General features: G+C 35.3%; 2 protein-coding genes across 17 annotated transcripts in view; one reads left to right on the forward strand and one right to left on the reverse strand.

Annotated features, from left to right (window-relative positions):
* Positions 1–21,407, forward strand: part of LOC132704655 (neurobeachin) — a 121,220-nt gene extending 99,813 nt beyond the window's left edge. For 9 of the 14 annotated variants that reach the window (XM_060674796.1, XM_060674802.1, XM_060674806.1 and 6 more), the window contains 9 exons: positions 3,189–3,306; positions 3,427–3,645; positions 15,442–15,695; positions 16,709–17,239; positions 17,316–17,586; positions 18,118–18,555; positions 18,824–19,020; positions 19,086–19,237; positions 19,458–21,407. In XM_060674796.1, the coding sequence (XP_060530779.1) occupies positions 3,189–3,306; positions 3,427–3,645; positions 15,442–15,695; positions 16,709–17,239; positions 17,316–17,586; positions 18,118–18,555; positions 18,824–19,020; positions 19,086–19,237; positions 19,458–19,548 (2,271 nt within the window). In that variant the 3' untranslated portion in view covers positions 19,549–21,407. The remainder of the gene's footprint in view (positions 1–3,188; positions 3,307–3,426; positions 3,646–15,441; positions 15,696–16,708; positions 17,240–17,315; positions 17,587–18,117; positions 18,556–18,823; positions 19,021–19,085; positions 19,238–19,457) is intronic. The other 5 variants (XM_060674797.1, XM_060674807.1, XM_060674808.1 and 2 more) reach the window with 1 other exon arrangement.
* Positions 21,408–21,450: 43 nt separating this feature from the next.
* Positions 21,451–26,175, reverse strand: part of LOC132704656 (apoptosis-stimulating of p53 protein 2) — a 120,228-nt gene continuing 115,503 nt past the window's right edge. For all 3 annotated transcript variants that reach the window (XM_060674813.1, XM_060674812.1, XM_060674811.1), the window contains exons 5-11: positions 25,679–25,884; positions 24,527–24,695; positions 23,902–24,414; positions 22,961–23,668; positions 22,144–22,624; positions 21,890–22,089; positions 21,451–21,763 (exon numbers count right to left, since the gene is read on the reverse strand). In XM_060674813.1, the coding sequence (XP_060530796.1) occupies positions 21,722–21,763; positions 21,890–22,089; positions 22,144–22,624; positions 22,961–23,668; positions 23,902–24,414; positions 24,527–24,695; positions 25,679–25,884 (2,319 nt within the window). In that variant the 3' untranslated portion in view covers positions 21,451–21,721. The remainder of the gene's footprint in view (positions 21,764–21,889; positions 22,090–22,143; positions 22,625–22,960; positions 23,669–23,901; positions 24,415–24,526; positions 24,696–25,678; positions 25,885–26,175) is intronic.

A 26,175-nucleotide genomic window follows, 5' to 3' on the forward strand; every position in this document is an offset into this window, starting at 1 on the left:
AAATAAAAATTTAAAAAATAGAAAAGAAAAACCGTCCTATCCTACGTAAAATAATCTCCTGAAACCAAAAATGCAAAAAAATATAGGTTGTGCCATTTAAAATTCGAAAGTGACTGTCATTTCCGCTCAAACCGGAAGTGACTACATACTGTCAAAAAATTGGACATTCAGCTTATATTAACCGTTCCAAATTTCAAACTGCTCTCTCAAGCCGTTTAAAAGTTACAGAGTGTTCCTACTTTCTTGCGTCACCCGTGTATACTTCTATACTGAGGATGGTTATCGTTTGTGAAATAATTAACCCTCTAAGGAATAAAAAAATAAGAAAAAGGAATATAATAAAGAAAGTACAGAAAACGTTGGTATAGATGTTAGCACGATAAAAGACACATCAAATGACTTTTACTTTCATTTTCGCTACCGTTAATAAATTTAAAGCTCATATGTCCGTTTCAATAATTCGAGATGATCCTTAAATAAGCCCTACTCTGACGACAAAAAAGACTCCCTTTTCTCATACATTTTCGACACAATTCAAACATAAAATAAATAAATATTGTTTTATTATAATAAATAGTTTAACGTGGAACCTAGAAGCCTCGTAGCAGTGTTTTAGTACAAACACCTTCCCAAATAGGGCGGCTAGTCATCCTTATTTGGAATGGGTGTTCAAAATGCAAAACGAAATGAAATTTGAGACCCGGTGAGAACCTTATGCTAAATATTCTAGATCCTAGATAAAAATTTCGAATAATTTATAAGGTGTATGGTCTGTTCATAGATATAAGAAAGTGACCAATTGCTTTTGAATGGGATTATCCAAAGGTGGTCATTAACATACAATGCAACAATATTATTAACTAAAGTTTAGGAATTTAAATTCAGGAAAATTTTGGTCCGTATAGAAAATAATTTTATGCCTACCTGTGTTTCATATTCTTTGATTTGGTATACTACTTAGTTTAAGTTTATTAATAATCATTCTTATTACGTGTGTTGAATCGCGTGCGAATTATGCAAAATATGTGCGAGTCTAGTGTATCTCAGGAGATGCTCCCGCCCAAATGTAGAAAACACTATTCTATTGAGACTAAGGAAGTTATAAACAATGTTTATTTGACTCTCATTAAACGTTATGCCAGCAAGCAATCTTTAGAAGAAACGGCCACGTTGACGAAAATTCCAACACCAATTGTATGGAAAATTGTGAATAATCCCATTTCAGCAAGGAGAAAAAACAAGCGATGCTGACGTTTTCTCGAGTGTAGATGAAAGTGATCAAGATATAATACGGCGTAAAATTTACCAGTTATACGAGGAACCAAGCATGCCTACATTAGATATCTTAATTAGGAGGCTTGAAAAAGATGAAACCAGTGTTAAATGTAGCAGAACTACCTTATGGAAGTGTATTCAACAGATGGGTTTTAGATTTAAATAAATTGACAAAAGGCAAGTTTTAATGAAATCTTTTAGAATTCGGAAATGGCGACTGGAATATCTAGAAAAAATTAGGATTTACAGAGAACAACAAAGGCCTGGTTCGACACAGACCATACTCCGGAAAAGGGTTGGGTGGACTCAACTGATAAGTGTAATACAAACGCGCCATCAAAAAGAGGTAATAGAATAACTATTTTGCGTGCTGGCTCTAAAGATGGTTGGATTCCAAATGGACTTTCTCTGTCTGCGAAAAATATTAAAGATTCTTCTCTGGATTACCACGAAGACACCATCGCTGATTTATTTGAAAGTTGGTTTAAAAACAAACCAGTTTCAAACATTCCTCCTAATAGCGTCATTGTAATGGACAATGCAAGTTATCACAGTAGATATTTGACTAAAACCCCTTCCTCATGTGACACAAAAGCAAAAATCCAAAACTACATGTATAATAACGACATTTATTTTCACAAAGATATAAAAAATTGAGGTTCTACAAAGCTTGAACATCCGTCTGTCTGTCTGTAAAAAATCTAGGGCATACAGTTTTAAGGCTTCTACCTTACCACTGTATATTTAATCCCATTGAACATGTTTGGCGCCAACTGAAATCTGCCATTCGTCGTAACAATGTTTTTCCCCGTGTTAACTCTAATGTCCTCAAACTTATAGACACCGAAGTTTTTAACATCCCTGCACAAAGTTCGGCAAATTCTGTTAAACATATAGAAAAAGCAGAACAATATCTATGAACAGACTTTACCCCCCAAATCTGTGTAACTTTTGTATTAAACTTTTTTCGGATTTCCCACTTGTGGGGATCTAAAAAGGAAATACGCTGTGGTGGAGGACGCTGTATCAAAATTATACTAAACAAATTTGTTTTTATCCATTAACCGAATCATGAGTAAGCGCGCGTCACGTATATATTTAAAAACTTAAAAGAAACCTATTTAGGGATGTTACACGATAATGTTGATGATTAAAATCATCTGCGAGTCCCTTTCTCGGGAATCTGATACTGTTTTTCATTAACGAGGGTGCCGAATTTCGCCAATTTTCTCTCCAAATGAGATTAGCGGGGGTTTTAAGAATTCGCTCGGGGGACGACGCGTTCGGCAATTTGTTAATAACGCTTCCCATTGTATTTTGACAAATGCTGTCGGAACTACAATGGGACCCCCCCCCCTTCGCCTTTCGTTGTTTTGCGTCATCGGTAATGTATGATGTATATATGCATTTTTGTAAGAGCACATATAAAGTGTTATTCAAATGTGGCACAAAGAAAATTAAGAGGTTATAAATAATACCTACTTGCCACTCTATAAAAAAACAGCATCATTTTTCCATTTTTTCAAAAGTTATAGAATAAGGACATAAGGTTAATGTAGGAGTGATTTCAGAGGTTGATAAGTTACTATTCAACATTTTCGAAATTTCACGATATAAAATATTTTATTTAAAATGTTTTTAGCAGTGTTTTTTAAAAATCAATACCCTGACTACACTGTGTCTATATTAATCTATAGTTATCTTCCATATTACTACAATGACGCCAAATTTCAAAAAAATCTACAAAAAGTATTTACAATCTTCTCGAAAACACGTTATTTTTTAACTTTTTTCATTTCTCTTTATCATCTTACATTTCCGGTCCTTGAATCTCATTCAATTTAAATTGGATGTTTTCTACTTATCTAGTATATAGTGCGGTGGCGGATGTTTTATATGGGTTTTTGTTTCAGGTGTTGAAATACTGCGACCACCTTCACGGAAAATGGTATTTTTCGGAAGTAAGGGCAATCTTTTCGAGGAGGTACCTTCTTCAGAATAATGCCATCGAAATTTTCTTGGCCAGTAGAAGTAAGTACCGTATTTCTTTTAACTTAATGGCTAAAGGTTGAAGCCGTGAAAATTGGTTAACTTATTTTACCGCCATAGCTAATTATCAAAAGTAATTTTGGGCGTATTCTTTTATTAAAGCTTCAATTATGTTCGCGTTTCCCGACCAAGCCACCGTGAAAAAAGTGATCAAAGCGTTGCCCCGAGTGGGCGTTGGTATCAAGTATGGCATACCACAGACCAGAAGGGCAAGCATGATGTCTCCCCGACAACTGATGAGAAACTCCAACATGACGCAAAAGTGGCAACGCAGGGAGATTTCGAATTTCGAATATCTAATGTTCTTGAATACAATCGCGGGTAAGTTGATGTTGTTGTTTAACTTGGGTGCCCACAAGGAAGATTTTCAATTTGTATTTGGCACTCTGTCATAGAAAATTCCAGTTGTTTTAAAAAGGTCTAAAATTTTATTTATAAAATATAAAATATAAAATAAAAAAACCCTTTTCAATTTTTGGTGCTTCTTTTTCAAAATATTTTCAACGTCCTGTCACATACCCCTTACATTTTCCAATTCTCTGTGAAATTTTAAACATATTTGACATTAAATAAAAATTGGTCCTCCAGCTTAACGAACTTTGATAATGCATATTTTTGTACTTTGTAAAAATGTGATCCTCATGTCTGGCAAAATGTTAAAAAAGAGGTTCAAATTTTTTATTATTGTTGTTTCCTTTTTTATACAGGGTGTCCAAAATTAGGCCGTAAACATTCGCATTATCAAAGTAGTCAGACAGAACTTATTTCTGGATCAAGCTGTATTAGGGTTACCTATATAACCATACTCCAAATAATTAAGTTTTTTTATTGATGTCATATTTGTTCGGCTGAACATTTTCCCTTCTCATAGATTGACTGTGGAAAAATAATTATTGCGTTCTGTTGTCGAACATGAAAACTAATGCATTCTACGTGGACAGCTGTTACTAACAAAGTAACAGTTTAAATTTAATTTCGGAGAATATTCAGATGCTGCTATTGTCAATTTGTTTCATATTCTCGGTGAATGTGCTGGAGAGAACCTGTCGTATTTTTAATATACGACTTCCCTCTTTGCCCGAATGACCAAGACAAAGATTGTAACGAACTTCTTGCGTTTCGGAAAAATGAAAATTACAAAAAATGTTCCAATACCCAATAATTGCTGACGGGAATAATGTGACAAATACATTAGCTTATTTCCACGCACACCCACATAGTGCAATACCCTCTGCTTCATCTGTTCAAAGAATTCAGATAGAAATCACATGTAAAGTTTGTTCATAGATACAAGAAAGTGATACGAATTAAGGAAAGACCCGGGCAAGCTGTAAGAATGAAATATGGCCGAACAGGTTCGTACTTTGCTTAGAATTTAATTATTTGGGGTTTTGTTTGGAAGGATACTAAACAATGTTTATTTATTTAGGTATGTATTTATGTTTAAATCTAAAATAAAATTACAAATTATTTTTATTACCTACTTGAATTACTTAAAATTATTCACATAATATATCAGTATCACTATCGCTCTCATCGCCTGTTCTAATTATTATTTGTTCTATATTATTTGAAATATGGATATACGATTGTTCTGCTTTTTCTATATGCTTAACAGAATTTGCCCAACTTTGTGAAGGGATGTTAAAAACTTCGTTTTCTATAAGTTTGAAGACATTGGAGTTAACGCCGTATTATATCTTGATCACTTGTATCTACACTCGAGAAAATGTTAGCATCGCTTCTTTTTTTCCTCGTTGAAATGGGATTATTCACAATTTTCCATACAGTTGATGTTGGAATTTTCGTCAATTTGGCCGTTTCTTCTTAAGATGCTTGCTTGCTGGCACTACGTTCAATGAGAGTCAAATAAACATTGTTTATAACTTCCTTAGTCTCAATAGAATAGTGTTTTCTACATTTGGGCGGGAGCATCTCCTGAGATACACTAGACTCGCACATATTTTGCATAATTCGCTCTCGATTCAACACACGCTGTATTACACACGAAAGAAGAATGATTACTAATAAACTTAAACTGAGTAGTATACCAAACCAAAGAATATTAAATACAGGTAGGTATAAAATTATTTTCTATTACGGACTACAATTTTACGTGAATTTAAATTCTCAAACTTTAGGTAATAATCTTGTTTGCATTGTATATTAATGATCACCTTTGGATAATCCCATTCAATAGTAATTGGTCACTTTCTTATATCTATGAACAGACCATACCTGTACTCCTTCCAACACATGCAGGTCTTCAGACCCGTTGACGATGAACGGCGAATAGAATTTTTTGAATTTATGTTGTTGAAATTTAAGCAGACCCTCAATTCGTTTCAAAAATTATTTGGACCAATGAATCGAAGATTTCAAGAATAATAAATAGAAAAAACATTTTTGGACAGAACAGAATCCACACGTTTGCAATAATTAATTAAGAAATCAGATGCGGTATTTTATTTATGACGAAAATTTAAATACCTATAAATATGTAGCTTTCTGGTTTATCTCGATCTATCTCGAATGTTTGAAAATCGCTGAATTAGTTCTCCTGGCCCTTGGAGGTGGCCTCCGCAGTCACCTGATTTGACGCCTCTTGATTTTTATTTGTGGGTATATATCAAAATTTAGCCAATAAATTCAACGAGCCGTAGCAGGTGCACAAAGAAGAATCGAAAAGTGGCTTCAAACGAACGAGCAGTATATAGAACATCTTATAGTTCGTTCCAATCCTACTGAATTTTATCTTATTCACTGGCGGCAAATAGGGATGTCCCTCCGGCACTTTGTAACATTCACTGCGAATATAAAACAAATTAAGAATATCCGCATTTGAGTATTAATTAATTAATTATTAATAATTAATAATATTAAATTTAAACTTTTGCATTGTTAGTTAAAACTGGCGACATACAATTCATACTAACCATTAAGTCTTAATTTGACAACAGAATGCCATTTTTATTTTTCCATAGGCAAGGATGTGAAGAGAAATACTTTGAATATGTGAATATTTACGGAATAAGTTTGGACATTCTCTATAAACAATAACAAGCCTTTTTTTAACATTGTACCAGATATGAGGATCAACTTTTCAGAAACTACAAAAATATGCGTTTTCAATGTTGGTTAAGCTGGCGGCACAATTTCAAACAATGTCACAAGGTCAAATATTTCGAAAACGGCTAGGCATAGGAATAGGACATTTTACATAAAATATATTTAGAATTTCCATTTGAAATAAGCAAGTTGACAGCAATTTCCGGTTGAACCGGAAGTGGCTGGACCTTGAAAATATATTTAAAGTGCACTTGAAACCTACCATTCCAAATATTGAAAAGTGTTTCTCAATTATATCTTGTTCATTTTAACAAACTGGTAGGGTGAAAAACCCTATATACATATAGAGTAGTTCATTGCTTATTGCGGAATTTTTTATTTTGCCGCTTTCGGGTGTTGATTTTGTTTTGAATTCTAAACACGAAAATTGTTGTTATGAAAGTGCTGCACCATGAATACGTACTTTGATAAAATATAAAAACAACAAAAGCAATAGTTGAGCAAAATTGATATCTGGGGTTTGACAACTTCGCTGATCCCTAATATGCTCAAAAAAATGTCATTTACAAGATGGCGGCTGACATTTGGCTAATTAAACAAAAAAAAATGCCTTCTGTAAAACCCATAGTGAAATTTTTCAAATTGCCCATGTAGTGTTGTAATAAGTAATAAAAATAATGACCTATAAGGGTTATATTGAAAAACAAAATTTAGAATATATTTACAAATTGTGTCTGAATTGTCACAGATAATTCAATATTTCTTAGGTATCTGGAGGGTAGTTTCAACCTTGACCCTTCCCTCTACCTCACTTATAATTGTAATAATGATATTGCGATTCAGTATATTAAATATATTTATTGTTACCAGAAATACTAAAAGACCTCTAAGTATTTCTAATTAAGGTAAATTTAAGGACTACTTACTAATTATTACTCGGAATTGAAGTATTACTAATTTAAATTTAAGGAGTACTAACTAATTATTATCTTCATCTGAGTGAGGTAGAAAATCTTTAGAACCGCTCGATATTAGCATTTCTAGGGCTTCGGCTGAAAATTGTTTCAGTTTTTTCTTTGGAAGTTTGCTAAGACCAGAGATATAAGGATCGGAGGGTACAAGAAGTCTATTGAAAACATCTTCCATTGTTTTTACACGAGAAAACTTTCGAGAGAAATCTTCACGATAGTTCTTTATGTCTTTATTTTTGGCCTTTTGAACCTCGTCGGATAATTGTTCCAATTGGTAATAGCGCATTTTCTACTACTTGTTTTCCATGTTTTCCATAATACTTTATGCACAAATTTTTGCTCGGTCCTGTTGACAGCTTGCAGCTTATGTCTGATTTTGGAATATCTAACGTTTTTCCACTACGCCCAGTAATCACCGTTTTCTGATGATTCAATAGATCAGATAACCCGTCTCTTAGGCGGTCCTTCACCGTTTCATAAATGTCCTTTGTAGTATAAACTACTTCCTGGCAGGAGCAGCCTGAAACAAAGAAACTTACAAGAACTATACAAGGTATCACTATTGCATGTAGTATATCATGTTTAGCGAAATCTGTATTTGATTTTAGAAGGAGAAAATCATTAAAATATAATGCTATTCTTGCTTTATTCTTTTCTATACAGGGTGTTTATCATTATTTTAATTTTTTTTTTAGTTTTGAAATTGAACCTGTGTAAAAGTTGATGATTTAATAACTAATTTTCTCAAAATAAAAATGTCAGTTATTGCAATTATATATCTATGCATCATTCTCGCTATACTTTCAACGCGTTTTCTGTCAGTTGTGGCTGTTAGTTCAAATCCTAATAGGTGCGGCACATACTGGTATATGTTACTTTTGAACCTAATGAATCAGGGAACAATTTAATAAATACGTATTTTTGACGTTACCCTTTTTAAATAACTAAAAATAAAATTTACATACCTGATGGAGTTGGTTCCATAATGCCAAAATACTATGAAATAAGTTGATTCCAAATTAAGTCACTTTATTTTATAAAAAAGTCACAATCTAAGAGTCTCCGAACACTACTACTCTCGAAAAACACTAAATTACAACTAAAATGAAGGTGGTAAAAGCAAAATATTTAAAGACTTTCCCTTTGTTGGGAGGTAACCTGGACTCTCTACTACCTGGCCCTTTCATTGAAATTTCCTGAGTAGGAATTTTGTGTTTACCTATTATAACCGGCGTTCAGGCGTCTTAGACCACGGGGCATCGCCGTGATCGGCCGAAATATTTTTTTATTGTTCGGATATTCGAAAACGTATTGAAACAGATAATCTCGCCCCGCCCCCTCACCTACAGGTTTTGCGAGGAAGCAATAAAGCCAGAGCTCGTCCTACAATAATTCTAAAACATATGGTCCATGTGTCAACGGCCTTTGTGCGCCATCCATAATATACGTGTTCCTCTTCGGCTAATGTATATGTTTTTAATTTAAGGCAGGTCCCCGGTTGACAGGCGCTAATTTTGCATGGGACGTTTTTCGAAACCGAAAGTCTAAACACGTAAATTTTGCCGACGCGCCGCTCGGCTCGCGTTTCCCAAATTATTTCCTCCTTACTCGGAATCGAGCGCGCGGAGTGCCCGGGAGGGGATTCTTCGTTTTAAGGTAAATTGAACGGGACGTGGATATTTTCGTTCGGCTTTCATCTCATCGCCGTTCGGTTTCTTTTGCCGGTTCTTTAAATATTGTCTTAATTTTCGCCATTAATTTAATAGTCTTGTTATACTGCTCGTTTGTTTTTAACCACAATCAAATCTAACATCGGCTTAAGAGGATCGACTTTTTTTTTGCGTCTTTTAAATAAATAATGTTAAAAGTCAGCTATATATATATATATATATATATATATATATATATATATATATATATATATATATATATATATATATATATATATATATATATATTACGCAGTCATACATAGGTTTGCCTAGGCAAAGTCCGAAATTATTATATATTTCGGAAATTGCCTACACTGTGGTACGACAATCTTAGGTTTGCCAAATGTGTAGCAGGCAAACTCCAAAATAAGCTGATATCCCGATTGCAGACGTTCGAAACTAGTCGCTACGCGTTCACATAATCGCGGCAGGGTACGATTTCACTGAATTCTCATTCTTGATGTCGTTTAGTAGTTTTAGTTGTTGTTATCTGATTTGTGTCCAAGAAGACATATACAAGTTTACGCGAGTGAAGTGAGGGCGAGATTTTTGGACAAATTAAGGAGTATGCAAAAACCAATAAATTCATTTTACATTCCAACGATAGAGAAGTACGAATCATTAATTAAAGAAGTTGAAGGAGCCAAGAATGCTTCGAAAAAAAGAACTCTTTAACACCGACGCCTTAAACGTTACGATGTGTGTTACGACATTTTTTACATTTTGGGAACTCCGCAGTTGCAGCAGTGAATTTTCAAATCGCATTGTTGAGCTGAAAGTAGAGTTGTGTCAATCGCGATTGATCGGTCACTTTGATTCAATCACTTCATAGGATCGAACGACCGAATCCCGCTTGTTCGTAACGATTCGATCACCTTAGGTCGCTCTCGCTGCCGCCCTGACCGGTCTGAAGTGACCGAATACAGGACGACCGATCGACCGACCGTACTAAAACAAACAATTCGCCTTGCGGAATACGATTCATTTGGACGGTTTAAGATTTAAAATGCACGACTTAGACAGGCCAGGAATGGGAGTATTGTTATAATTATGCTCTAGTATTGAGTTGTGATATCGATTGGTAGATTTGCTTATGTGTTGAATTGAATATTGCATTCAATATCTATTTCCACACAGGTATTTAATTTAAACAAATTAATGTATTACTGGTACAACCCAACACGTAGCACCTATTTTGATAAAATCATGATTCAATAAAAAGCAGAACACAGCCAAATATTATACTAACTAGAACAGAAATCGTAACATATAGACACAATAATAATTCAAATTCAAATGAATCTGAATCGTTCGTTCGGACTGTTCGGATTCAGTGACTATTGCCGCTTATGTTGGCATCAAAAAGTATTGAAATGATTCGGTCCTTTTCGAAATCGGTCACTGATTGATTCGGTCCTCGTAAAATGAACGATTGGCACAACACTACCTGAAAGTGATATAGCCACAACTAGGTATTGTCCACGGAAAACCCGTCATTCCCAAGTGTGGGGCAGTCTAACCAAGATATTGAAAACATATTGTTTGCCTGGATGGAACACAAAGTTGATATTTTTCTTACAGAATGTTCCTTTTTTTATTTGATTTTTGAAATCAGAAAAAAAATTCTTTAAAATGTTTCTTTATGTTGTATTTTTTGTATTTTTATTTATTTTTTTATATTTTTATTTTTCTTTCTTTTTTACTTTTTTTATTTCTTATTATTTTTAGTTCAGGCAGATTATTTCAGAGATTGCCTGCTACACATTTGACAAACCTAATATTGTCGTACCATAGTGTAGATAATGTCCGAAATATCTAATAGTTTCGGACTTTGCCTAAAGTGGCCTGGCAATGCGGGCTTTGCCTAGGCACACCTAGGTATGATTGCACAAAGGATTTTGCCGATGAAGACATGAAAACATAAGCTAAACGTGTTAAACATGCATTCTCATCGTTTAATCCAAGAAGCTTATTTTTTCTATAAAATATTAAAATAGAAACAATCTGCTGTCCGGTCATAAAAAAGAACTTTGCAAAATAGCATATAATCCAACAAGTGTGGTAAACGGCATTTGAGTCACGAGATTATTAATTAATTAATTAATTAATTAACTTTTCTCGGTTCTGCTAAACAACATATTTTTTTTCACTGTTCATTATGTTTTGTTTTTCTTTAAATATACAAGTCTACGTTTCATCTCCTCTTAGGAAATTATAGCAACTGTTATTCATTTGTTAAACCGTTTTTTTAATAACCGTATATATTATTTTTTTTTAAAGAAAAGGGGTTTTTCCAAAAAAATCCTGCTTGTGAAAAGGGGTGATTTTTATACTAAATAAGTTTTGTCAATTTTTTTTTCTTCGGAAACGAGACAAGATACGGAAACTGCTGAAGAATTAAAATAAAAGTTCTAGTTTTAGTAAATAACAAAAATTTCAGAAAAGTCAATCGCGTACTTCTCTTTAACAATACTGTTCGTTAAGATACGTCCCGATGGGACACTGGACTTCATAATTCTAGCTTAGTTAGAGAAAAAATAGTCTTTTGTCATTGTAAATCATGATGGTGCCAATTTCATCAAAATCGTGCCAAAAATATTTAATATATTGTTAAAAAGCCGTTTCAAACACCCTGCTTATACCAGTTCTGTTTCTATATTCTTCTCTTCTGTTTATACATCGCTCAGACTATTAACTTAAGCGATTTCTGTTTTCTTCATGTTAACAATGCGCAGCAACATTGATATTCCAAATTTCCGATTGAACGCCTTTGTGGTTTCTGCACGTTTGTTAGCGACGTGGAAAGTCAGCGAAAATCATTGAGTTTCGGTTTTCACTTCACTCTTTTTTTTACATTAGAAGCCATCAGAGATTTCTAATTGAAGCATAAGTTGAGATATATGTTATACAATTATCGATTGTTTTTCACCAAATAAAGATAAGGTAAAATGAAAAATAATACAGTAAAATGGATGCACCTCAGACGGCTGACTTTTTCATACATTTTCCAGGCATTTCACCACACACTAACAGTTTACGCTATTTTCTTTCTAAGTAGAGATCACTCACACATTTAACTCCCTTTTCCCTAGAAATACTGCCGAAAAAATGTAATATCCAAACTGTGTTGACATCGCCTATGATTAAAATGACTCGCGCGTGCGAATATTCAATGTCCTTCTCGACATTTTTTTGATGTCTTCTTTAAAGGTCAGTGTATATCTAGTAACGATATGGTGGATAGGGACTTCTGATCTCAAAAACCTCAGTTTTTAGGATTTTGTAGTTTTTGTTTTGTTCTGTTATCGAAACTAGTACTGGTCCAGAAGTCTATACGGTTTTGGTTTTCTCGTGGTGCTTAATCGCTCACAACAATTTCATTTTGGACTCTATTTCGGAACTCATGAACTCTATTCTGAACTCATATGCCAATAATATAATACCAAAATAGAAATATTCACAGTGTCTCAAACTGTTTTATATTTTTTAGAACTTTTGTTTTCTTCCGAAATCGGTGAAGTTAAATTTAGCATTTTGAGTATTTTATTTATTGAAATTAAATTGCCAAAAACCTTTTATTTTTAATGTCATTTGCTTGAAATAATTCAGAACTTTCTTTAAATTTTTACATCTAATTCCCGTTGCTTTCAAAAATTTCAATGAACGTTTTTTCAAAAATAAAGAGTTGAACTAACTACTTTTTGACATAAAAAATGCTCACAGTGACTTCATTCATTTGTTAAACAATCGCTCCGCTCGTGCCAAATCAAACTCTTGACTAAAGTGGCGCTTACCGAACTTGTTGCATAGTGTATACTATTCTATACCCGCACGCAGTCTACCGAAGCGTAATAATTATCGATAAACTGGCGTTACTCTATAAAATAAACGCTAATTAACTGGGTTTAGACAACAAGCTCGTTAGCCCTTATGAAGTTGTTAAATCGAAAAAGGCGTATTCTGGTAAAACGCCTTTTTTGGTTCGTGCTACCGATGGAGAAAAAGCGGTCGCGCTTCGCTCGCTCGGAAAATAATTAAGTTCTAAAAGCACCGAAAGTAATGAAATTAATTTAAATATAATTAATTAGGCTATTAGTTTGAGATATGGTTCGTCGGCAGTGAGGTACCGACCGGTATAAATAAATACTGGCTCTTTCGACAACTCAGCCAGACACACGGGGAAAATAAAACCTTAAGCAAAAGGGGGGATGGGGGGACCTACTATATTAGCGCACGCGATTTGCTCTGCTAAAGTGCAATACGATGATTGCCAAAATTAAAATCAAAATCTTTGTTAACTCAGTTGATTTTCAAAATAGCCCATTACAATTCGAAAAAAGCAGAAAGAAAAATAGGAATAATTATTATTTAACGCAATATGATACACAAAACATTAAGATTATTCTTTATTATACTATCGAATATTTAGCATAACATTTAAAATTGTTATATATAATATGGTTCAGGATTTTTGTGACAAACTCGTTTGATTAGGGACCTTTTTTACGGACAAATAAATTGTTCCGTTTCCAAAATAAATATGTCAATGTAATGTTTTTTTGATCAAATTTTTATTTTTGCATTTCAATGTAAGATATGTTTTAAAAATTTTGCCAAAGTTATCTGCAATAGACTTCGACTGAACATTTTTGAAAATAAACTGGTCACTGGTTCTATATAGTAATTTCCAGGTTTACTTTTTTTTCATGAAAAAAGTACATAAAACTGTATTTTTGTTAATATCGCCTTTTGAACTAAAATTTGCTGACTTTTAACCCCAAAAACACTATATTCAAATTGATTCTGTGGGCATAGAAAAAAAATCATTAGAGCCAGGCCGATTTTCTAAAAAAAAACACATATTTGTTTTCTAATAAAAATCAGTCATAGGTGTAAGGTGCCGTATAGTAGGCCTTGTTATAAAAAGGCAGTACGCGCCGCGACGCATGTCGTCCCGTAGCCGAGTATCCCCGGATACCGGATAAAGGATGTCAGGTCGAATTAGGCGCCATCTCAGTCACCAGAGCGTCGACCCGAGATTAGTTCTTTCCCTCTTCTTGGCCCGCGGCACCGGGGTTGTTATTCCGAGGGTTTGCCGAAGCAAACACACACACACACAGTTATGTTCGGATTAAGGATTTTTTAAAGCTGTTATATACCAACGCTTACCGCTGATCATATGTCCGCTATCAACCATCAACTAACCATTTTAAGTTTAAAAGATCGAAGGCCTATTTTAAAGTGAAAAATACGTTCTCTAAGAATTATTTAATATTTTAATTTTAATGTTATCAATATTTTTAATTTTATTACTTTAGGTTACTCAAGGCCAACAAGTGCGGTAAACGGCATTTGACTCACGAGTTTATTTGGCACGAGCGGGGTGAGTGTTTAATAAACGAGTGACTTAAAAAAGTTTACCGAACGTGTTGCATACTATACTTTTTCTACGACCGTCATCAAAAAATCACAATATAAAAAATTAAAAATAACAGATTTTCGAATTACTTGTTGCCATTAAACTTTATCGTTTATCGTTCCGATCGGTTCTGCTATTGTTGTCTCTTTTTAACTGTGTACGTTAAACAGAGAGTGATGTATTATTGGATATGTCATATAAAGAACGGAATAAACACAATTGATTATTAAGTAGTTTATTTAAAGAAAAAGAAAAATTAAATTTTTAAGATCGTATTTGCAAGAAAAAGCAGATCCTTCAATTTTGTTTGGTTTGTACTGATGAGACATGGATACTTGAGAATCGTACAATTGGTCTTGGGAAGATATTAATATAAAAACTGTAAAAACCACTAAGTGCGCGAAATGCTACTTTGGTGATCGGTAACTGATTCTGTTGAAACATAGTCCAAATCACCAAAATATTTCGCGTACTAGTTGGAAATAGAATTTTTCTACAAACGTAAAAACATCTATATCACTTGAAATCATTTTTGAAAACAGTAACTTGCATGCAAACTGGCTTAAAATGTTTTTTTTTTTCATCCAATAACATTAATCACGGAAGGAAGCGATGATTTTAACCGCTGTTACGTCACACGTCATTTGGTTACTAGTTAGTACCCAAAAATTATTGTCCAATCTAATTGTGGAACTGACTGCTTCACATCCAATATTGGAAAAAGGGCAATCGATTGGCACATTGAAATAAATGGTTTTCAAGCCAAAGAAATGCCGACCTCTCAAAATTTCACATTTCACTTTGGTAACTTCGACTTCATAGTATCCATTTAGGATTTGTCAATGAGGTGCCAGTTATAGATTTGTTGAGTTACATTATATTAGATAGAGCAGATTCATAAGGAGGGTTCCAAATAACTTGATTTTATATTTTCTCTTTCAAAAAGGTCGTACCTACAACGACTTGAACCAATACCCTGTTTTCCCTTGGATACTCACCAACTACGACTCAAAGGACTTGGACTTGAGCCAGCCCAGCAACTACAGGGACTTGTCAAAACCGATCGGCGCTCTCAATCCAAACAGACGGGTTTATTTCGAAGAAAGATACGCTACTTGGGAACACGATAGCATACCACCATTCCACTATGGTACCCATTATTCTACGTCTGCATTTGTTTACAACTGGCTCATCAGAATGGTAAAAATGCAAGATAGTTCCATGGACATTGACAATTTTAACAAATTGAATTATAAAAATAACAGTTTAATGTTTTGTGGAACTACTATCTTTCTTTTAGATATAACGTATTTGTTAATTAAATATTGTAGTTATGTAATTTCCTTTTGATTTGAACTTATAACACAGTGAGTGCAGTCGGAAATTAAGTCACCGGGAATGTAAAAAATGATTTAAAACTCGGTTATTTTAATTGAAACACTTTTTGTTTTACTACCGATTTCGTTGACAAAAAAAGCTACAATCCAGTATATACCAAAATAAAAGCTGATCCGTTTGCATTGTGGTCAACAAATTACGCAATAATTAATTAGAAATTCAATAAGTTATTAATTCATGATTTAGGTATTTTTTATGAACATTTGATCGCTGTTTTCTAAAACCATTAAAACAACGATCCGATGGCGCCATCGCACGACTAGTAGCGGAATTAACTACTGTAAGCTGGGTTTCTAAACGGAAATATTCTTTAGCATACAGAGCTCAGCAGTTGCAAATAATTCAGACAAAATGTTGCAATACAAACAATATTGTTTTCCACAGGGACCTTCGTTTGATAAACATTTTATGATGTTACAGATATAATGAGAGGTAAATTGCTAGCCCTGTATTATGTCATCTTTGAAATCTGCTTTTAATTGTGTATTTCTTTTCTCTGTTTTCTTTTTTTCTATGATAAACTTTGTTCCAAGAAACAAGATATTACCAGGACAATTTTTGCTTTTGGTTTAAATTTCGGAAAAAATTAAATCCATTGGTGACAATTTAAATTTTGATTTGATAAAAATAATACAATTGACTTACGTATAAAAATAAATTTGACTCTTCCACATATCTTCGCGATATACCAGGTTGTTCAAAAGTTAGAAGGCGGGAATGGTCTGCTTTTGTAATTTTGTTGTAATTGTAACTTAATTTACTGCATAGCCAATAGATTGTTACTATCCACTATAAATCATCTTATTCTTTTTCAGGAACCTTTTACAACAATGTACTTAGCCTTGAATGGCGGTAAGTTCGACTATCCGAACCGCCTGTTCTCGTCCATAGCCTTGTCGTGGAAGAATTGTCAACGGGACACCGCAGACGTTAAGGAACTTATTCCCGAATTTTATTTTTTGCCTGAGATGTTTGTGAACTCGAACCGGTACCGATTGGGCGTAAATGAGAGCGGACGCATCATAAACGATGTCGAGCTACCGCCTTGGGCAAACTCGCCCGAGGAATTTGTACGGATAAATAGAATGGCTTTAGAGTCGGAGTTCGTATCGTGCCAACTGCATCAATGGATCGATCTCATATTTGGTTATAAACAGAAAGGACCAGAAGCGGTCCGGGCAACCAATTGCTTTTATTACTTGACTTACGAGGGAAATGTCGACTTGGAGTCCATTCAAGACAAAGTTATGAGAGAGGCGATTATTAATCAGATTCGGAACTTCGGTCAAACACCGTCGCAATTGTTGATGGAGCCACATCCGCCAAGAAGTTCGGCAATGCATTTGGTAAGCTTTGTTTATAAATTTTATTTCGTAAATAGCAATATTTTATTTTCTAAAATCGATAAAAATTTTGTTTTAGTCGCCCATGATGTTTTCCACGATCCCGGATGACGTGTGCATGACCATGAAATTCCTGTCGAACAGTCCCATAGTGCACATTTCCGCCAACACTTATCCTCAGCTCCCGAATCCTTCGGTCGTGACCGTATCCATGCACCAACAGTTTGCGGTCAACAAATGGAACACTGCGTACGCCGCAGCTTCGCAATCGCCGAGCTACGCCGACATACCGCAAAGTCAAGCCTCCAACCTGCCATTGTCAATGGATCCCGTTCTGTGTAAGTTGGAAAGTAAGCTCACATATCTTTTCTACACTTTATGTGATTAGGTGTAGCAGGAGCATGAATTAGATGTAATTAGTTGTTAGATGTTCTTTCAACATTTTTACCGTTTTGCTCCTAGGGCAATATAGTGGCCGCTAAATTTCACACATTAACCTGCACTTTGGGCCGTTTACTTTCAATACAGAGATCTCTAAATCTCTAAATACTGAACTCGTTTTTCCTTGAATGTTTAATAGAATTTGGTCATGTGTTGAGCAAATGCTCGCTTAAAAATGGCACCTCCAGCTCATGTTGATTTCTCAGCCTCTATTTATTTAGTATAGTATTAACTGTAGATCTGGGACCTGTGTTTTGCTGCGAGTTTATTAATTCAAGTTTACCGTGGAATGTCAAATTTTTTGTGATTTTATAGACAAAGATCTTAATAGACAAAAATTCGTAAAAACTCCACTTCAAATCACTCTTATAGCTTAACACGTATAAGAGCTTTTTCATCATGATCGTCATGATGTGTGATGTGTTCTTAATCTTTTCCAGCCTTAACGAATAACAGCAACCAGCAGAACCAAATGTTACGCCGGCATCTGGGCGACAATTTCATACAAAATCTAAAAATCCGATCGAATTGCTTTGTAACGACGGTGGACAGCAAGTTCCTGATTGCTTGCGGCTTCTGGGACAACAGTTTTCGCGTGTTTTCTACCGAAAGTGCCAAAATTGTACAAATTATTTTCGGTCATTACGGGGTGGTCACGTGCCTCTCGCGGTCGGAATGCAACATAACCTCCGACTGTTACATCGCTTCGGGTTCTGCCGATTGCACGGTCCTGCTATGGCACTGGAATGCCAGGACTCAGACGATTGTCGGCGAGGCCGAGGTACCAACACCTAGGGCAACGCTCACGGGACATGAACAACCAGTTTCCAGCGTTGTCATATCTGCCGAGCTTGGCTTGGTCGTCTCGGGATCATACAGTAAGTGAAATGTAATATTAATTGAGATGTCAAAAAAGTTGATGAAGTATTTGGTGCAATGTTTTGGTGACTATTATTGGTTAACCTTGACTATTGTCAGAAATACTAAATAGAGCCAAAACGACAATACTTGAGAACAGCATTTTTTAGCATAAAAGCTATGAAGTAAAGGATGAAGCACCCAAGAACTTTTCAAATATTGATTGAAAATATATGTTTGTAGGGCGTGCTTATCTTTTTCCTACAGTTTTGTATTTTTTATTTTTAGATGGTCCAGTTCTAGTTCATACTACATTTGGTGACCTACTTAGATCCCTAGATCCACCAATAGGGTTCAGTTCGCCACAAAATATTGCCATGTCTAGGGAGGGGGTTGTAGTAGTAAATTATGAAAAAGGAAACGTAGCCTCATACACCATTAACGGAAAGAGATTAAGACATGAATCCCACAATGATAACCTTCAGGTAATTTACAACAATATCGTTAAATAACATACTCGTGGCATCATAACTTTGTCTATTCATCTTAGTGTCTTCTGTTGAGCCGAGATGGCGAATATCTAATGACTGGAGGAGACAAGGGTATTGTAGAGGTCTGGAGGACATTCAATCTGGCTTTGCTATATGCTTTTCCTGCGTGTGATAGTAGTATTAGGTCGCTAGCGTTGTCACACGATCAGAAGTAAGTATATGTATATTTCTTTTAAGTGTGGTTGAGATATGACAGCAACTTTATCTTTTTAAGTTTCCACTCTTAATAGCAGTGTCGCGATAAAGATTGAGAGTTAACAGGTTGTTTAGGAATTTTAACTTCATAAAAGTTACAAATGCAAATTAAAATTGCTGTTGCAAATTGATATTTCATGGAATGAGGACCTAAAAACAATGGAAATTTCTTCTAGATTTTTGTTGGCGGGCCTTGCGTTAGGTTCCATAGTTGTATTCCATATTGACTTCAACCGATGGCATCACGAGTTCCAACAGCGCTACTAGACAGCTATTTTCTGCTCCTTGTTTGTTTTTTTTTTTTATGAACACTTGACTTAAAATTTTAATGACCGAAGTTTGTAGTACTCCGAAGGTTGGTTATTAGTCCTATTTAAGTATGCAATATGTTCTTAGTCATTCTTAATGGTAGGTGTATAGCACGGATTTACCAGATGCGTTAGCATTTCTATAGAATTTAGAGTTATTAAAAAAAAAAGATAGAAGCTTCAACTGTTTCAAATTCTCGCCTGTGTCGAGGTTAGTGTATCGTATTACCATTGTTTTTAATAATGTAATCCCCTAGGGGTTTCATGCAAAGTCAATCATAAGCGAAGCTGGTTTTTGTGAGTTTAAGCACATGTTAACAGAGTAGTTTTGTACGCTTGCAGCTTAAGGCACATTATGATACCAGCAAATTGTTGAGCCAAAGTATTTTGGCGCACTTTTTGGACACCTTATGCCCGAAATGTGTGGATTTCCACGTTAAGGGAGTACTGACAGGTCAATATGATGTTGATAAGCATTTTCAAAGACCAAAGATTTTTCTAGCATTTTACTGGAATATTTATTGGATGATGGAATTCTTGTTTTCGTTTGATTAAACGGCAATAAATGTTATCAAGAAAATTATGGTAGATAGCAAATTATATGCCGAAATAATAGTGTATGATCAAAATGGCCACTGAACAGAATTCCAGCGATAGATAGTACCTGCTTACAGAAACCTTGCCAATTTAATGGAAGAAACACTTAGTAGATAAGTAAAGCTGGTGCCATAGCAGAAATACACAACTTCGAATCTTAAAACTGGATGAAGGCACCATGCTTGTAGAGGGTGCTACGCCCCCGGCATAAATGTTGGCGGTTCCCGTGCTTGTAGAGTATGCTTCGTCCCTTGCAGAGATGTAGTGGTTCCCTTGCTTGTCACCATCGCCGCGCCACCGGGGCGCGCCATCTAGGAGCCCCGCGCGGTGATGCGGGACCTCACTACATCTACTGGAGGAGCGGCCCTACAAGCAGGGAGGCCCCTTCCTCGCAGTTTTAATGTTTAAGGTTATGTATGATTTCTGATCTTGAATCAACTTTATTTATCCACTAGTCTTAACAAAAATGTTGTATCCATTTTGGATAATGATTTGGATTTTAAGAAAAGTTAAACTTTAGAATAAGATTAAAAAATATAATCAAAAAATTTGCAATGGTAGTTTCTATTTGTTTAAGGGTAGGTAGTGGTGAATGCTAGTACGACTAATTCAGGGTGATTATTATATTTACTGGAAAATAACGCGAAATCCACTTTTGGAAATTTAACCTGCTTTTTAATTTCCAGTTTTGGGGCAGTGGTTTTCCAATCGGAAAAGGTCAATTAAATTAAATGGAAGGAAATGGCAGCTATTATTGTTGATTAGTTATAATGTTATTTATTTTTATAGTTTTTGAATTGGAAGCAGCGTTCATTTTTAGCAGGACAATTTTTATTCACATTATCTTGTGCTCAAAATTCTATCACGAAAGGCAGATGAACCTCGGAAGTTCATATTTTGAAGGGCATCTATTGACCCACACAAAAAAATTTGGTGGCATACGGTGTTCATAAAAACATTCCCTCCAAGCAAAACTGTATTATATCGCAAGTCTGTCCAGATAAATCAAACTTATTGTATATATTAAGCGAAATTGTTTCCTTTTATATGAGACGCTACTATCTTAAGTCCGTGTATTAAAGGTGTTAATGTATTATTTTATTACTTATATTATATTATTGTACTTAAATGTATACATTGTAGGTTTGATGTTAGCAATAACCATTTATGTTCATGATTTGTATACACAATTACTATGATTAAAATGAGTGTGTTTTGTTCCATGGCTCATTTGCTTCCTTGGGAGAAGAATAACTAGACCTCTGTTAATGGACAATATTATTTAATGTAAATAATTTTCATTTTATATTTATAGTATATACAATATTTAAAAATATATTAAAATGATTATTATTACATTAAAGCATAACAACAGATAACGGATTATAAATTAACAATAAAGTTCTACCTTTAACTGGACAATATAACACTATATAATGAGCAAAGGTGAACGTTATAAAACAATTGAAAATTTTAAGAAAAATCATACAAGGTACACTGACTTTCGAGGATCATTTTAATAAATTGCTTGCACTTCAATGGGTGACCTCTTCATCTCTTTGCACTCTCGGATATAGCTGAAAAACGAAAGCATTTTTTTTTTAATCTTAGAGTAAAAAAATTGATAAAACTACTACTGCTAATTATATCTTCTCCTGTTAGTAGGACGGCTTTAGACATACGTTATGTTAGAAAACACTCACCCCAAGTAAGTTCCTTGGGATGTAGCCTTCTTTGTCTCCTAACTTGGACCACCACCACTCACGTTCGTTCTCATCGCCTTTTCTTAAAACAGTGAATTGCTGGCTGGCTGTGAAACTAATCTCATCTGGCTGTTGTGCAGTATAGTCAAATACCGCATACACCGTACCGCCATTTAAAATACCTAACTTTTCTTGTACACCTGTAAACAATTCCAGTTTCCAATAACCCAAGTGACTTGTTCATTTCGACTTACTGTACAAATATTCCGAACAACCGTCGAAGCCTTCCTCATCTTCCTCGCACTTCTCAGCTGCAGTTTCGTGATCACTTAAAGTCGTTGCAAAAATGCAGGCGCCGTGTTCGACGAGGAATTTGACCATCGTCAAATTATTGCAACTGGCCGCACAATGCAAGGGCGTCCACCCGTCACTGTCCTGCGCATTGACGTCACATCCGAATTCTACCAGAAATTTGACGATTTCAAAGTGCCCCGCGCAGATTGCGTTGTGTAACGCCGTTATGCCTTCGTCGTTTGCCGCACTTGGATTGGTGACTTGAGAGGCCGTTTTTTTAACCAATTCCAATTCCCCTTCCAAACTGGCGTCCAACAGTAGAGCCAATGGATCGAAACTAACCCGCCTGGAGAGGTTCGTTTTACCCGTTTGTTTCAAATTGCCTTTTTTGCATCGTCTGATAACGCAGTCGTCTTTGTTTGGGTCTTTACACTCGGACACCTATAATATAATCGGGGCTTAAAGTCTAAATTTTCACCAGATTTAGAAAAAAATCAGCAAATATTGTTTACATATCTCCTTTGTCTTATTTCAGAAAATATATAAACAAGTACCACTTTTATCTAAGCTGAGAAAGCTAAGCTCACTGCTGAGAAAATAAAAACACAGTTAATGTAAATATTTCCCACCGCGCCTTCGAGTTAAAATAGGCGAAGTGTGAAAGGTGGCAATATTGATATTTGAAGCTTTAAACAACAAAATATTGAAGGATTTGTGTTCATAATTACGTTTTCTTTTCCGTTACATCTTCGCAAAATAAAATAATGTTAACCCTACCTCTTCTACAGACGAGGGAGATAGTTTATCAGGCTCGTCTCTAGCATCTTTCTCCTGGATAGTCGGCCTTAAGGGGTCTGGTTTCTCGGCGGTGTGATTCTCGATAAATGGAAAATATGGCGGCATTTCCATCTTCCTCGAGTTTAAAGCTATGCCATTCATCTTTGAATATGAATTATAGCTCCTTAATTTTGGCTGTTCAAACAGAGGCTGTTTCTTAATGTTAAGCGGCTTCGCCTTGATAATCTTTTCAGATTGAGCCATAAGATTAGGCTTGTTTATAGACGAGTCGACACCCAGAGCTTTATGATTGGATACCATCGGCGGTTTGGTTATAGCATCGACGTTTTCATCGGGTGGATCACAAAGTGGAAGGGGCGGGGGTTTTAAGCTCTCTTCATTGATTAACTGGGTCTGCCTAGGAGGTGGTTTTATGGCAGGTTTTGGGGGCAAGGCCGGTTTCGGTGATTTATCAATTTCCGAACTGCTTAAAGGAGTACTTGCAGATTGGGGTGGGGACAAAGTGGAGTTTTGAAGTGATTGCACGTTACTTATAGGACTGCTGTAGGAAACGGGCGCCGCAATTTTGGTGGATACAGATATAGTTTGTGGTTCTACCGGCTGAACTTTTATTGATGATGTTTGATAGACGGTTGATGGTATGCCTGTGTGGTGAATGGACGTCGGGGCCACACTGCTAATGGGTTTCTAACGAAGAAAACGATTGTATGTGTAATGCCAATATGTAAATGATAATATAAAAACACTAGATACTTACTATTTACAAATCTTCTGGATTCCTCCTTCCTTATAAATCAAGCTTTAACTCTGAAGAAGACAACAGAACAATTGGCGATTTTTAAATAACCGATGCAGGAGGAATTCAGAAGATTTGTAAACGGTATTACGGGAAGTTTCTTTAAAAAACTTTAGACACTTACCTGATAAGCTGCTTTCAAATTTAAAGGATCGTTTAGTGACTTCGCCTCCACTTCGTTCGAATCTTCATCATTTACGATATTCTGATCTTTTGCATCGCTATTCTTCTTACTTAACAAATCATGCTGGTTCAATGGAGTCGCTATATTTTTATTAATGGTGTTCAAAGGTGCACTGTGCACTGTCATGTGCATTGATTGAATATTGGTGTTATTGTTAATTACACTTTGAGCGTAGGCCGCGCCTTCCTTAAGTTCGTTGTGTTCAAAGTTGTCATTTTTAATTTTAGGCATATTGGGAACCAAATTAACAGTGAATTTCGTATTATACGGCAACGTCTGGTACTTAGGATCAGATTTGGACACCGCGAATTCTTTAAAGTTTTCGCTCTCATCGGTCCGTGGGTAGAAATTTGCCACGTTGCCAGAAAGTTGAGGTTCCAATAGGTTGGCGTTTTGATTGGAGTCTTGTTTGATATGTTGGTTTTGTTGATATATCGAATGATATGTGGAATTCTAAAACAAATTTTCAAATTAAACTCAATAATTTCTGTTTGTGATTTGAGTTACAAAGACATGTCGTAAAAAATGTTGTAGAGTGTCAAAATGTTTTAATAATTATCTATACCTCATCTTTTTGGTTTACTCCTCTGATTTGTTGATTTGATTGTAAAGGAACATGGTTGTAGGGTTCAACTGCAGCAATGTTGCTACGCAGCAATCCACTCAGCGCATTATTTCCATTCTGCGGTTTCCTTGCAAATGTTGGATTGTTTTGATCCGCGTTTCCAGTTAATCTGGAAAGCAAAGTTTTAAAATCTGTATACAAGAATATTTCCTTCAAAACTCCATAGGACTAAGAAATACGAAAAAAAAACCTTATATCAAACATCGATTTAATCTTAAATGTAATCTCTTAGAGAGTGTAAAACTTAGGCTTTTAAAAAAGCTTATAATTCAGGACAATGACAATGAGTCGTTGTCACGGATCAATTAATTGTATGCAACCCAGTTTCATCACATTAGAACTAGTTATAATGTCAGGAGAGAAGTTGTTGTCAAATTTTCGTTGATAACATTTGGGCAATTTAAAATTTGGGGTTCGAAAAATTATTTTTTATGAATTTATGTAAAAGAAAGTTGGTCTCTTCGCATTTTATGAGCTTTACTCGGGTGGGATAATCCCGGATAATAGGAACAGATTCAGGTTAGGTAATTTTTGTATTAGTTATATTTATTGGGTCTCAGGTCCTACCTAATAAATATAGCTAACCAAACAAATCCGTGCCGATTATCCTGAGACCTGGAAAACAAAAAGAATATTAGAAAGAAAGAAGTGAAGATATTGGGCGAGTTTTGCGGGGTACATAACATCAATGATTGGGTATTGGGCAGCAAGATAAAATGGAATGAACACAGTGAGACAGTGAAATGTTCAAAAATATGCGTTTTTATCACAATTCGACCGAATGGTATAAGGTTGTGTTCCAAAATGCCTCATTAAATTATATTTTATTTGAATAACGCTTTCTATATAACAATATGCAAACGCTTCCGTTTTGTCAGTTCCTTATTTTTCCCATTAGAAACAACCGTCACTATGACTGTGAAGTACATCAATAAAGGCGAAAAAAGCGTAACAGAAAAATCAACAAAGCTACGATACGAAAACCTAGTAAACGAAGCACAGCCGACAAAAACCCTTTTAATCGCAGATTTACTAGACGTATGACGGATCAAAAACGAGACTTTCCAGCAGCGCGCAATGCGTGCGACGTACCTGACTAATTGGTGGTAAGCGGCCTTGTGTGAAGCGGCACTAATCTGACTGGCCAGCTGCTGATTGAGCAATCTTTTTCGGTGCAGTCGCTCTTGCAGTTCCGATATTCGCTTATCAATCGCGCTCATTTCCTCCTGTCGGGCGGTCAGCGCTTCGCGTTGTTGGTTCAATCTTTGATTTTGTTGCTCGTTCAATTTGTTTCGGTACTTGGGACAAAAAAGGGAAAATGGTTAACGCATTTGCGAACAGGGCCAATAGCAATTGAATCGATGCGATACGAGGATTATCGCAACGAAAGAGCAAAGTATTATGTCTTGTCTTGCTCAAGCGTGCTAAACATACAAAAACACGAAATTTCAAGTATTCGTACTAATGTCTTGTTTTTAATGTAAAATCACCTTTTGTGTTTTATTGAACCCGATCTAAGTACTTGTACCTAACACCAATGAAAAACTAATAAAGAAAAATTGGCGGATTAAATACCGGAAAGCTACTCA

This window comes from Cylas formicarius, unplaced genomic scaffold, assembly GCF_029955315.1.
Source record: "Cylas formicarius isolate icCylForm1 unplaced genomic scaffold, icCylForm1.1 PGA_scaffold_7__23_contigs__length_41026272, whole genome shotgun sequence".
Taxonomy (NCBI): Eukaryota; Metazoa; Arthropoda; class Insecta; order Coleoptera; family Brentidae; genus Cylas; species Cylas formicarius.